Source organism: Sturnus vulgaris, chromosome 7 (assembly GCF_052056855.1).
Source record: "Sturnus vulgaris isolate bStuVul1 chromosome 7, bStuVul1.hap1, whole genome shotgun sequence".
NCBI classification, from domain to species: Eukaryota; Metazoa; Chordata; class Aves; order Passeriformes; family Sturnidae; genus Sturnus; species Sturnus vulgaris.
In genome coordinates this window covers 10828759-10842317 of record NC_142249.1, presented here as the reverse complement: position 1 = coordinate 10842317, position 13559 = coordinate 10828759, and the positions used below count along the sequence as shown (strand labels likewise).

The following is a 13559-nucleotide window of genomic DNA, read 5'->3' as shown; positions in this document are numbered from 1 at the left end:
AAAGACGCTGTTTAAAAAAGGGCAACGAGCAATTGGAAGTAATTAGTTGTGGGTGTTGCTTGCACAGAAGGTATTAACTGGCTGATTTTTAAATAATGGCCATCACAAGGCTGCGCTGCCGAGGGGCAGGGACTGCAGGGCACGGCCCGAGTTTGGTGTCCGCAGGTCTCGGGGTGCCTCGGGCAGTCCGCACACAGTGCTCAGCCTGCGGAGGGCTGACCAGGAGTCTCCGCTGTCCCGCACGGCGGCTGCGCCCGCCCGAGCGCCGCCCCGTGTCCCGGCAGCGGGGCGGGGACACACCGCCACACGGGGACGGCGCCAGCGCGCCGCCACCCGGGAGAGGCGGGGCGGACCGGGGGGTTCCGGCCGCCGCTCCTCCTGCCCGGGGCGGGACGAGGATCCGCGGGGATGGGGCCGAGCCCGTGAAGCGGCGGAGCGGCCGGACTTGCCGTGCCCTGCCCGCACAGCAGCGCTCGCCCGCGGCTGTGACCTCCCGTAGGGCTGCGAGCGTGGTGAGGAACTCTCTTCACACGTAATTCAGGTAAAACAAGACGTTACTTCCCAGCTGTTTTTTCTTAGGGTCTTAAATGTCGTGTGTAGCCATTCATGACTTTAAAAACTCCTCAGAAAATCTGAGCAGAACACGTGCTTGAAAACCCTCAATTAATAATAAACGATACAGTTCTCTTCTAGACATAACCACCAGCTAGATTATGAACAATGAAGAGCATTGCCAGAAGCGTTTTGCAGTCAGTTAAGCACGGCCGAGCTGCGTGGCTGAGGAACAGCTCTGCTTACTCTGGAAAGCAGCATTTTCGCAGGCTGGTTTTGGGAATAGAGACGAGCTGTGACGACACCGGCGCTGCTGTGGTGGATGAAGCTGGCTGTGTTCTGGGAGAAGCACTGCACTGTCAGAAGGAAGTTCATTTACAGTAAGAACAGACTTTTCTCAGGGCTTCTGTCTTAATAACAAGGTTATTGTTACTTATCATCAATATAAAAGTCTTCCCTGCCCCATAAAACTCAGTAAATGGTGGGTAAGTGTGAAGGTGTATCGCTGGGGCCACAACACATACTGCCTGAGATAGTACTAAGGGGGAGGGAAGAAATGCCATGCCATCCCTCCAGTATTTTCTTTCAAATAGAGGCAGATTACTTCTCTAGTTTGAATAAAAGATGAAATAATTGCTATTGTTAAAATCATCAAATTTCTTGACTTTTTAAAGGGAAAATGAATCAAATATAAGCATTGGTGGTTAAGAACATGAGCTGACAAGTGAGGGGTTGTAAATATTAAGTTGCATTGTTTTGAAACAGTGTTGAGATACATTTAAAAAGCATCTGTACCAAAAAAGGGCAAGTTTCATCCTTTTCTGGCCTTCACTGATAATTACTCTCTCTTCAGTGCCCTTGACACTAAACAAGGCATTAGAGAATGCACTAAGGAAACAGGCAGGATACAACAAGGTTAAGAGGTGCCTGGAAACTATTTTTATGGCAATCTATCTGCTCTGAACTACCAATGCATTGTAATTCCTTGCTTTTACTAGAACAGGAGGAATAATTCCCGTGGTGGCACAGCAGCTTCACAGAGAAAACATCGACCAAGTGGTTCAAGAGGCCCTTCGTGCCAGCGGCGTTTCTGTGGCTGAGCTTGCGGCTGTGGCAACCACAGTGAAGCCCGGGCTCGCTCTGAGCCTGGGCGTGGGGCTGCAGTACAGCCTGAGCTTGGTCAGCAGGCACCAGAAGCCCTTCATCCCCATCCATCACATGGAGGCTCACGCACTGACCATCAGGCTCACACATCACCTGGAATTTCCCTTCTTAGTTCTCCTGATCTCTGGAGGCCACTGTCTCTTGGCAGTAGCACAAGGAGTTTCAGATTTCCTCCTGCTTGGACAGTCCATGGATATCGCACCGGGTGACATGCTGGATAAGGTCATATTCCCTTTCCTTACCTTTCCTTAGTAGTTCTCTTCTTCTTATTGTATTTATACTACATAGTGGTAGTATTACCATCAGCCTAAGGACAGCAGTTCAATGCAATACAAGTTTCATGTAACTTTTTTTTTTCAGTTTTGAAATGCCATAGATTAAGATACGGAAAGACTGTTAAAAATATACACAAAACATCAATCGTAACGTATGTACATTAATTACACTTTAGCAAATAGGCAACGTAACCAAAACTGGTGTTAGATGTTTCATTGACACTGATTACACAAAGAAGTTGTATTAATTAGAGATTTAGAGGTATTTTACAGAGGTATTATTATGCTCCCAGGTTTAAAACAATGCATGTTAAAACATTCCTTACTAATTTTAGTTTTTAGTTTGAAAAGCATGGTTTGGCCTTCAAAATCTTAAGTTTTCTGGGTCCCTGAGTAGTCTGTAAAATTGGTCACTTACGGCTTTGTTGTCAGACACTATTTTTAAACGTATTTGTGCATATTAATTAAAAATTGGGGGAATGCAGGAGTCAGAAAGGGGATCTTCAAAAGTTAAAACCAACTTTGTTCCTGTGTATCTGGTTATATAGTATGGCAGTCCATGTGTGTTTCCTATAGCTTAAAAATGGAGTAATTAATATTTCTGCAAAATTTGTTGATCTTTATGTTTGCCCAGATTGTTCTAGAATTGTATTTCTAAAGAATGCTCCAAGAAAAAAACAAATCCTGCTGGGCTGGTGTTATGTCTTACCCTTACCAGGCCGTTTGTAATTTCACATTGGATTGGATTTTTTGGTGTCACATTTTACTCCATGGACTACAGTAGTGATGCTGTTCAGGAGGAACTGATTCCAGATCTGTTGTTTGTTATCTCCTTAGGTGGCACGAAGACTGTCTCTCAGAAAGCACCCAGAGTGCCACAGCATGGCTGGGGGGAAGGCCATAGAGCACCTGGCTCAGACTGGGAACCAGGAACTGCTCACCTTCCCACTGCCCATGCAGCAGTATCGCAACTGCAACTTCTCTTTCTCCGGACTTCAAAACCTTGTCAATAATGCCATTGCACAGAAAGAAAAAGAAGAAGGTATTTTGAGGCAGTCAGATACAAACTGAGCTTTTGATGACCTACACTCAGGAGCCCCCTTTGATGATATACTTTTATAGGTATTCAGGAAGGTGAGATCCTGTCCTGTGTTAACGATGTTGCTGCTGCCGTACAGCATGCAGTGACTGTTCATATTATCCAGAAGACGTACCGAGCCATGCTCTTCTGCATCAAAAACAGCATATTACCATCAAAAAATGCCACTTTGGTGGGTATACTTTGTTTTTCCTTTTTATATCTGACTCTCTAACATCATTTGAAGATGCAGATGCCTTATTGTACTTTCTGCCTTGACATATGAGGAAGATCTCAGTATGTATTGTATTGTTAAAATACCAAAATATTGAAGTAATAGTCATATAAATATTTATCTAGGTTTTAAGCTAGAGAGAGATTTTCTTACCATCTCATCTAACCTCCCATAACAGCTTGACCTCGTGCTTCCCAATACTTGATGGCTGTTCTAGTTACAGTAGAACCTCAGACTGGTTTAGCTTGGAAAGGACTTTAAAGATCATCCAGTTCCAACCCTTCTGCCATGGGCAGGGACACCTTCCGTAAGACTGACGTGCTTCAGGAATATCTTTTTGCATAATAAGCTCACTTAGCAGACTCTTTTCTGGTATGTTTTAATCTTCAAATGCAGCATTTATTGCTATCTTTAGAATTTCAACCAATAAGCCTTTTTTAAATGTGATGTTAGTTGTGTGTGACCCATCAGTACTTTGAGTTAATGCCTTTTTTTCTTTTTGAAATGCTGTCAGGTTGTATCAGGAGGAGTTGCAAGTAATCAGTATATCCGAAAAGGTCTACAGAATCTGGCACATGCAAATGATTTTGCTTTACTGTGTCCTCCTCCAAGACTCTGCACTGATAATGGTGTTATGATTGCATGGTAAGAGTTGTTTCTCTTTAGACAACATTACAGGAGCATATGCAAAGTTGACATGAGAGTCAAGAAGCTCTTTTAGTGCTGACTGAACGATCTGCTCGTTGTGCAGAGTTGTGACATAGATTTTTATGTAATTGCTTTGTTGCTCAGGAATGGCATTGAAAGGTTACGTGCAGGCCTGGGGGTGCTACACAGTGCTGCTGGCATCCGCTACGAGCCAAGGTAAGTGACTGGTCATTCCCAGTCTCCTTCCTCACTGCTCACTGTGGGCAGTGAGAGGGGAAGAGGTCTCATGAAAAAGAGGCAGAAGCTGCTGCAGAGTCTCTCTGCAGCAAGTATAAATTTTTTTAAAAAGCTACTTTCCAAGGCAGTTTTAAATACAAATCATTGTGGCTGGCAGTTATGTTCGTTTTGGCTCAGAAACTTAATTTACCATACATCGTAACAGTTCTATGTAATTGTGTAGATGTTAGGCTCAAAGCCAAACAAAGTGTGGATATTTCAAAAGTACCTGCTGGTCTTAAACTGCATTTTTTTCAGCTTTATTTCCCCTTTTTCAGATAAACAGACTTAGATGGTCTTAATTTAAAAAAATTGCATTACAGTTTTCACATGAAAAATTAAAAAATACTCTACTTCAAAAATAATTTGCTGTATACATTTCAGTGAATAAAAAACTTAAGTTTTAATGCTGACAATACGTCATTTCAGATTATAATAGGGCATACCTGCGAATCTCTAGTGTGTTTTGCATTCATCAGCAAGACATGAAATGAATTATCAACTAAAATCAGAATCTAAAGAAAACAACAGACCCAGAAGCTGGCTTTGAAATCACAAGTGTGTTTCTGAGTTTGGAATGGCTACAAACGCCAATATTTCCCCACTGTAAAGATGTTTCCAGGTACAGCTTGAGGCTGTTTTAATGGTCACAGTCTTAGAAGTGCAGGGAATGTATCAAAGTACTTTGACTCTCATGCTAATTGTAAAAGAGGTCTGTGAAGCTGTACATCTGTGTGATACGGCAAAGACGATGCTAATTTTTAACAAATATGTAATTTTGTTTTCTAGAGCTCCCCTGGGAATTGATATTTCAAAAAGAGTTGAAGCAGAGTCCATCAAGGTGCCAAAATTAAAAAAGATACGATGGTTGGCATCTTAAAAATTAACTTAATAAAATAAATGCAACTATAAATTGTTCAATGAAAACTGTTTCAATGCTATTATGTTTAGTGACAATACTTGGATTACAAATGTTGAAAATCACCTGTCAGAGAAACAAATGCTGTGTTGCTATCAGCAAAGTGATTCCAGCTACTATTCCAAACTAAGCATTCTCAGTATTAAAAGAAAAAAACTTAAAAGCGCAGGATGCATTCATAGTGAGTTCCTCGTACACATACACATGTACAACTCTGATTATTAATAAATTATGTCCAACTGTGTAAAAAACCCCAAACATTCTAAGAAAACTCGAAAGATTTACTATGTATAGAGTTAAGTGCAACATCTCAAGATACAGCTCTATAATTCATCTACTGAAAGTAACTTCAGTCTGCTGCATGTGTCAGATGCTTTTTCACTGTTGCTCTCTAGTTTTGCAATCCGAGATCCAAACTGTACTGCCCTTTTTGGCAAAACAGTCGAGGCTGTCAGGCCCAGCTCCTTGGCTGCAAGGCGCAGAATCAGTTTCTCCCCAATTCCTCGAGGTAAAGTCAAGTCAACTTTTTCCGAGACGGGAAGAGAATTGAGGAATGAAACAACATCTTCATCAAGAAAAGGAAATCTGAAAGAGAGATTTACATGGGGAAAGACCCTTTAAAAATTCCATAGGACTAGTCTTAGTTTTCCGTTCTACCACATGCAAAGATGGTGTGAAACTACACTGTAACTTTGAAACAAACAGATTTACACAACAAATGCTGGCATTATTCTGAATTTGAGGCATTCATACCTAATCATGTGCATGGTTAAGAGCACTGCATATCTACCACTGTAACTGTTCTTGTGCTGAACTGAAAATGTGCAACTAATAACAGATTTGGAAAAACACTGGCAGAAAGATCACATGAAAAAACCTTTCATGCACCTGAGCGGCCTTTACTCCTGCACACCACCTAAGGAAGTTTTTCCAAGTTGATGGTAGCATGCAGGAAGTAGACACAAATAAAATGATTCTTCAGCTCTTCAGACTTAACAGCCAGGAAATGTGGTGGATATTGACTATGCCTTTACTGCATGGATAGGAATGCACAGCTTCTGTTACACTGTCATTCTCCAGAGACACTCCCTAAAGGTCCACACCAGAACACTTCAAAGCTGAACGAAAGGCTGTTTAGGTTAAAATGATGAAACCAGCTTGAATTTGCCTATTTCAACATCTGTTGCTGGTTCTTAAAACTTCTAGATGGAAATCAAGTTGCTAAATTTCCTTAAGTAAACCCTTCCACAGTATAATACTGTCCACTTTTTTAAAAAACAAAACAAAAACCTGCACACACAGTATACATTAACAGAACTGCAGGAGAACTAGAGACAATAAAACACACGAAAGTTTCAATTAAGATTTTGTTAGGGGTGTTAAAAACTGCATCTAACCAGCAAAACCAGTTTTGCTCCATGCTAGAACAGTAATACCTGGCTTCTTTTCCATGATCACCGATGATCCTGTCATCTCTACCAAGATTTCGAGAAGAAATGCGACCTAACTCCATTTCAAGTTCTTTATTAAGACCCTCTAAGCCATCTTTTCTGAAACAAACACGATGTCGAGAATACCCAGCAAGCTGCTCATCTGCTCCAATTCCCGTAAGCACAACCTGAGGAAAAAGAATATAAGAAATCTTAGTATCTAATGCAAGTTAATACATAACAGACATTAAATATTTAACTACATCTTAAGGAGGAAAATTTCAATAAACATCTTCTGAAGATATTACCTATCAGGATGGGCTGTGCCTTACACATTTACAAAGCCTGAAACAATTCTGAGTAAAGTCACTGGTAACTTGAATTATGTTCATGATCAGACCTTAAAGCACACACAAACATTGCTAGTGGAACAAGGAAAAAACATCAAAATTATGCCATATATATCACAAATACACCAGTATATTTGAAGAATGTCTTTGTTAGTTTCTGTGATAATAAAAGGCATTTATTAAACACCAGCCTTTAAAAATTACTGCCAAAGGATTATGTCATCTGTTGTAGTTACCTGAATGTTCACCCAGTGTATTATTCATTTACCAGCTACTGGGTTAGTAACAACTACATTACACAAAGTAAAAATGGCTTACACTACTCAGTAACTACAGTAAAATGTTTTATCAGCAGAAAAGACACTATTACATCTGGCCCATTACTGTGCCTTCAACAGCTGAAATTAAACAGTTCCTTCTTCCCTGCACAAACCATCAAGAGCAGAGAAGTGAGAAATCGGAATCAAAAATGATAGATGGTGGTTGTGTTTTTCCTACACATATTGCATATCCAAGTTCAGTGAAAATCCATGCACTTTACATGACAAAAGAACTAAATATGATTTTAAACTCTAGAATTACACAAATATTATAATTATTGAATATTCTACATTCTGACACTGAATTTCAGAAGCAAAGATCCAAGCTGACTTCTGAATCACCAAAACTGTTTTTACATTCAAACATAAGGCAGAATACAAAACAAAACAAACCACTACCTTTGCAGGACTTTTATATGATTTCAGTTCTCCTTGGTTACTAATGAAACCCTCTCCTCTGGAAGCAAACCAAATTGCACAGCCAATACTGTCATCCAAGACAGTGTCCAGTGGATAGATTAAGTAATTAATACGTTGTTTTCTCATTTTCTTCAATTCCTCTAGTGTAACATTAATTTCCACAAAGTTCCAGGTTCTTGAAGGGTTAATGGCTTCTAATTCCTTCAGTCCTGCCCTACCAGTGATTCTGTCAGGAACATCATAGCAAGATAAATGAGTACCAGTGTCAGCATCAAGATCTTGACAGCTTTCCTGAGGACAAAGCAAATCAAGCTGTACTTCATGGCTGGTATGTCTTTTAGAGGTGCCCCTGTGCTTAGCTTGCTCTTTCATCATGAAAGCTACATTGAGAAGATCAATTGGCTCCTCCAAAGGCACATGTTTATCAGCCAGGGCTGCAATAACCATAGAATCAATGCCACCAGAAAAGAGCACTGCAACGTGTGCTTTCTTATGAGACATGCTTGCAACTTCTCTTGTTTCCTGACCTGGGTCTCTAAAGAGACACACGACTCGTCTCTTGACTGCTTCATTTAAAACATCAATAAATTGACAGGCTAATTTTTTCTTGTGTTCCTCTGCAAGAAATTTTTGAAGGGTTTCTACAGACACCACACAGTTAATGTTACCAGAATTAGAGCCTGGACATGCACCTGAAGCTTTAGAAACTGTTTTATTTAAGGGGGTAACTGGTGCTCTAAGACACAGCTTTGATTCATTCACCACGAGATGTACGTGGTTTGGTAAGTCTTTTGACACTTGGTCAAGAACATTAACGCACGTTTCTTCTACTGCTTTCTCTCTGCAGCTGTACTTCCATGGAAACAATGTAAAAGACAAAGATTTAATTGTTGCACAAGCTTTGAGATCAATTTTGAAAATTCCAGATGCTGGAACTTCTTGCCATTGGTTGCCTGATTCAGAACAACCACTTACAGATGTGAGACAGAAAGCGCTGTCAGCCTCATTACTGAACTGCCAAAGCAAACTACGACGACCAAAGTAATCTCTGCCAAACCATAAACTGTGTCTGGCTGCTTCATAATAAATAAAAGACCAGGGACCCTGAAGTGATGAGAAGAGTGACAAAATGTCCATTTCACTGCTGCATAAAGCCAGATGACGAAACATTACTTCAGTATCATTCTCTAGATTTCCTACATGCACTCCACTGAAAATTTCTCCATTCCAAAGAAAAACATTGTTATTGGCATCTTCCAGAGGCTGAGGAGTCACCAGTCCCCTCAAGTGAAGTACGTGGCCTGAAAAGAGACATTCATAAGAGAGATCAGACACAGTTTTTATCAACTGTTGGCTACTGTCTGGTCCTCTTCTTCTCAGATGGCAGAGGGTGTCTTCACTGAGGAAATCATGAATCGCAGCCTGGCTGCCCAAGGTAACAACACAGCAAATACCACACATTGCAAGGGGGATTCACATGAACTACTTCTTGATTTTAGCCTTTTCTGAATTTTCCAGCTCCTGATGTGCCTTCTTTAATTCATCTAAGGTATCTGTGTAAGAGAAAATTACAGAAATTATCAGTTTCATAAACAGGAAAGTTTATGCATAGGTAAGTTTAAGAGTATATCTACAAAATTAGTAATTCCAGCCACTTGTTCAATTAAAGTGATAAACATAAAACACTAATTAAGCAAAGTGCTATGTTTGTGTTTCATCATTACTAACACAAGCTATATAAGCTTGCTGTAGCATATTCCTCTTTAATTATACAAAGAGGATAATTTTTTTTCCAAAGAAAGCCGCAGTGCAATAGGGGAATGGCCAACTCCTGCCTATATAATCAGTATGGCTTCAACATCTGTAGTGAGAAAAGGAAACTGACAATTAAAATGGCAACACTATTAATCCAAATCAAAGAGAAGTAGCAACTGTTCACTCCAGAAAATTAAATTTGTAGTTCTGAATTTATACTCTTTTAATGCTTGTTCCATCATCACCTCTATTATCCATTCTCCTATTACTTTGTATTAGGCACACACTGCAATTTTCTCATTTTAATATACCTTTGAAATCAGCTACAAATAAAGCTTTTAAACATTAACTATTTGAGATACTTTTACATTGCAAACTTACTTTTGCACTGAGACAGCATTTCTGTCCGGTCTGCAAGGAAGAATATGTTGCTATTGGGTTGCTGCTTATAAACCTTCTGTAAAACAAAACCCACACTGTATTAAGTCAAAGCAGCAGCTTCTGGAACCACACTGCAGCAGAAGCTGTGTGGGTCCAAAGAGACACTCCTGTTATAAAAGTGAAGGGTAAGTCCTGCCCTGCCAACACCGGCATTCTAATGCTGTACCATCAAAAGCATTTAATGCTAAGACAGTTCTGAATTTCTCTTTTCCTCATCCACAAGGGATTGCATTCTATTTTTAAAAAATTCACAGAAGAAGTAAGAATACCTCATGAATCCTTGTGATCAAAGCAAACATCTTATTTAAATAACTCAAAACATAAAAAACCAAAAAACCTCAACACTGTACAAGTATACATAATCAAATCATTTGCAGGACAAATTATTCTGAGCACAGCAGACCACATATTTATTAAAATCCGTATTACAACAAATTAAAGACAGCATGCTCTGATTTTGTTGCCCTTCTTGTCCCTATGCTTATTTATCTTGTAAAATGAAATAGTTAAAAGCAAATTTGTAAAATCTTACCCGGTTCTTCTTCAAATTGGAAAGCTCATCGACTACAACCTTCTGCTCTTTAATCTGAAAGGCAAAAATGCATTTGAACTTAATGATACAAACAAGACATCATATTATGATCCTAGTGGGAAGCATATCTACTGATATTTTAAGACAGCAACAAGCATGTATAGCTGCTGTTCCCCAACTGAATCACTGAAGACAAAGTAAGTCTTTAAAATTACACACTTATTTTCTCTAGAAACAGGCTATTTTGCGTGCATTGGTAATTCTCCTACCCTCAAATGTCACTGGGAAGCCAGAATATCTATATTATAGTATAAAAAAAAAATATATATATAAATTATAACCATAATAATTCTTTTATAATGGCAGCTGTAAAGGGTAATCAGAAGGACTGTTGCAAAAGCCACAAACTGGAACAAAATCTGTTCAGAGGGCACAATGCTTTTTGTTAGAAGCAAACAGTATGGGTTTCTCTGCTCTTCCTTTGTGTCTCCATCAGTAGGAAGCTGCCAGAGTGAGGTCAGTCAAACTGATGGCACACTGAAAAGACAACTTTTCCAGCAGCTCCATCAATCTCTTGTATCTACAACACCAACAAGGCAGAGCAGTAGAGCCACCCTCTGCTGCAGACTAAATCAGCCACGTAGGCACAGCAGAAGTGACAACCTGTAGCTCTGTGATGTCTCAGCTTTGCAGCTTCCAGGCAATCAAAAATATCACTGTCTCTATACAACATATCCATGCAGAAGTAATTTTTTCATATAATCATTAATAATGTTAAGGGGTTGGAAGGGACTTGAAAGATCATCTAGTCCCAACCTGCCCCCTGCCATGAGCAGGGACAAATCCCACTGGACCTGGTTGCTCCAGGCTTTATCCAACCTGGCCTCGAACACTTTCAGGGTTGGGGTATCCACAGCTTCTCAGGGCAATATGTGTAAGTGCCTCACCATTCTCACAGCAAAGAGTTTCTGTCTGGTATCTAACCCAAATTTGCCCTCTTTCAATTTGTGCACATTACTCCTTGTCTTATCACTACAATTCCTGATGAAAAGCCCCTTCTCTGGCTTCCCTGTAGGCACCATTGGGATACTGGAAGGTTACTATGAGATTTTTTGGAGTGAAGGTTCCACGGGGCTTAGCAGATTGCCTACTATGGGCACCAGGGAAAAGGGAGCAAATATATGAGGAGCACCAGCCTCTATGGCCGAAATCCCATGGGACATTTTGGGCAGATAAAGCTGAACTAGAAGGAAGCCATATGAGAAGCAGGTGAGGGTTCTTGGTTTGTCCAGCCTGAAGGAGACTGAGGGGAGGCCTCACAGCAGTCTACAAGTTCCTTACGAAGGGAAGGGGAAGGGCAGATTCTCATCCCTCCTCCCTGCTGACCAGTGACAGCACCATAGGGAACGGTCTGGAGTTGGGTCAGGGGATGTTTAGGTCACATACCAGGAAAAGGTTCTTCACCCAGAGCGTGGTTGGGCTCTGAACTCCCCAGGGAAAGTGGTCACAGCACCAGCCTGACAGAGTTCACACAACTTTTGGATAACACGCTCGGGAACATGGCGTGATTCTTGGGGTGTCCTGTACAGCGCAGGAGTTAGACTCGATCAATGGGGATCTCCTGAAACTCACGATACACTGTGATCTCATGAGAAAAACCTCACTGCGCCTCACTTGACATTTCAAGCTCAACTTGATGCAGTAAGACCCAAAATACCAATGTGACAAGCGAGCTATTAGCGAGGCAACACGGGCTCGCTAAATGCAGGTCCCAGACAGCACCCGCCCTCCTCTTCGTCACGCTGCTCGCACCCGAGGCGACATGCTCCGGGTGCCGCCGGCGCCTCAGCCCGGACCCCGGCACAGGGCCCCGCGGGGCCGCCTCCGCTCACCCGCCGGCTCAGCTCCTCCTTGTAGCGCAGCGCCGCGCTCTCCCCATCCTCCTGCCGCGGCGGGCGGCCCGACATGGCCGCTGCGAGAACGGCGCGCTCTCACACCACAGCGGCGACAGCCGCGCACGTTCGGACAGCACAGCCGCCGGAAACAGCAGCGGCAGAGCGCCTGCGCACAGGCGGGGCCGAGCAGAACCACCAATCAGCGAGCTCGGCCGAGCACGCGCCTGACGGCTCACCAATCAGCAGGCGCGGCCGAGCACGCGCCTGACGGCTCACCAATCAGCAGGCGCGGCCGAGCAGGCGCGGCGGCGCGGAGCGGATGGCGCGAATCGTGGGGGGGCTGGCGCCCCCGCCTGGGAGAAGCCGGGACTGCGCTGTAATTCCTGGGAGCCGCGTCCAGGAGGGCATCGGGACAGGCCCAAGGTGGAGAAGATGTTTGGAATGAGGCTTGGAAAGAAGTTGATGGAGAATATGTTTGGAATGAGGCTTGGAAAGAAGTTGATGGAGAAGATGTTTTGGAATGAGGCTTGGGAACTGTACTCCTTGTGGGGTGTGTCAGAACACCTGGAAAAGGAAAGGAGCGGCTTGGTGTAATGTGACCCTGGGGTGCTGTTGGGCAGCGGGCTCTCAAACCCCGTTAAGTGGTTTGCTTAAAGGTATTCCAGAAGAGATATGAATCATAAACTATTTACAGACATTAGGATCGTATGTTTCATTATGTTCATTATTAGCACAAATTTCTACAAGAAAGATAGAGAGGCACTTTTAAGAGGACAAGAGGGAATGGACTCAAACTGACAGAGAGCAGGTTTAGATTGGATACTTGATGGAAATCTTTTACACGGAGCCCAGAGAAGCCGTGGCAGCTCCATCCTTGCAAGTGTCCAAGGCCAGGTTGTGCAGGGCTCTGAGACACCTGGTCTAGTAGAAGATGTCCCTGCCCATGGCAGGGGGTTGAAACGAGATGATCTTTAAAGTCCCTTCCAACCCAAACTATTCTAGGATTCATACAAGATGGATGTTTAAGACCATACACCTAAAGATGATCTTAACATTTCTCTGTCTCTTTCATTCTACTACAGATACGTCACAGTGATGCATATGTCTACGTGTCTTTATAAATACATCATTGTCTCATTTTTATCCCTTTCCTTCTTTTTAAACATTGTATAATTATTCTAAACATTCAAGAGTAATCCAGACTTACACACTGCTACTGATTGCTGTTTTAGGATTTTATGAGATTTCTATCCCACATGTGGTCCTTGT

General features: G+C 42.1%; 3 protein-coding genes across 4 annotated transcripts; 1 reads left to right on the top strand and 2 right to left on the bottom strand.

The window, feature by feature from the left end:
* The first annotated feature begins 320 nt into the window (after window positions 1-320).
* On the top strand, window positions 321-5155 carry OSGEPL1 (O-sialoglycoprotein endopeptidase like 1). Of its 2 annotated transcripts, none has more exons than XM_014880954.2 (8): window positions 321-541; window positions 683-932; window positions 1551-1938; window positions 2829-3033; window positions 3114-3262; window positions 3819-3949; window positions 4097-4168; window positions 5018-5155. In XM_014880954.2, the coding sequence occupies exons 2-8, from the start codon at window positions 721-723 to the stop codon at window positions 5106-5108; spliced, it is 1248 nt and encodes a 415-aa protein (XP_014736440.1). In that variant the 5' UTR covers window positions 321-541; window positions 683-720; the 3' UTR covers window positions 5109-5155. The 2 variants fall into 2 exon arrangements, with proteins under 2 accessions (XP_014736440.1, XP_088023900.1); XM_088167774.1 differs by having other exon boundaries at window positions 387-541; window positions 1556-1938.
* Window positions 4473-9128, bottom strand: ASNSD1 (asparagine synthetase domain containing 1). Its single transcript, XM_014880953.2, has 3 exons — window positions 7647-9128; window positions 6584-6765; window positions 4473-5732 (listed from the first exon to the last, which is right to left on the bottom strand). The coding sequence occupies exons 1-3, from the start codon at window positions 9126-9128 to the stop codon at window positions 5471-5473; spliced, it is 1926 nt and encodes a 641-aa protein (XP_014736439.2). The 3' UTR covers window positions 4473-5470.
* On the bottom strand, window positions 8361-12484 carry ASDURF (ASNSD1 upstream open reading frame). Its single transcript, XM_014880952.2, has 4 exons — window positions 12288-12484; window positions 10396-10449; window positions 9804-9879; window positions 8361-9220 (listed from the first exon to the last, which is right to left on the bottom strand). Exons 1-4 carry the CDS (start codon window positions 12360-12362, stop codon window positions 9150-9152), a joined length of 276 nt encoding a protein of 91 aa, XP_014736438.2. The 5' UTR covers window positions 12363-12484; the 3' UTR covers window positions 8361-9149.
* Window positions 12485-13559: the final 1075 nt, after the last annotated feature.

Excerpts from the sequence above, each read along its gene's own strand:
- OSGEPL1 (XM_014880954.2), top strand. The coding sequence starts at position 721 with ATGAAGAGCATTGCCAGAAGCGTTTTGCAGTCAGTTAAGCACGGCCGA. Across the intron at positions 933-1,550 it reads CAGAAGGAAGTTCATTTACA|AACAGGAGGAATAATTCCCG; the intron begins GTAAGAACAGAC and ends TGCTTTTACTAG. Across the intron at positions 1,939-2,828 it reads CGGGTGACATGCTGGATAAG|GTGGCACGAAGACTGTCTCT; the intron begins GTCATATTCCCT and ends TTATCTCCTTAG.
- ASNSD1 (XM_014880953.2), bottom strand. The coding sequence starts at position 9,128 with ATGTGTGGTATTTGCTGTGTTGTTACCTTGGGCAGCCAGGCTGCGATT. Across the intron at positions 6,766-7,646 it reads CATATAAAAGTCCTGCAAAG|GTTGTGCTTACGGGAATTGG; the intron begins GTAGTGGTTTGT and ends CTTTTTCCTCAG. Across the intron at positions 5,733-6,583 it reads GATCATGGAAAAGAAGCCAG|ATTTCCTTTTCTTGATGAAG; the intron begins GTATTACTGTTC and ends TCTCTCTTTCAG.
- ASDURF (XM_014880952.2), bottom strand. The coding sequence starts at position 12,362 with ATGTCGGGCCGCCCGCCGCGGCAGGAGGATGGGGAGAGCGCGGCGCTG. Across the intron at positions 10,450-12,287 it reads AGGAGGAGCTGAGCCGGCGG|ATTAAAGAGCAGAAGGTTGT; the intron begins GTGAGCGGAGGC and ends TTTGCCTTTCAG. Across the intron at positions 9,880-10,395 it reads CCAATTTGAAGAAGAACCGG|AAGGTTTATAAGCAGCAACC; the intron begins GTAAGATTTTAC and ends TTTGTTTTACAG.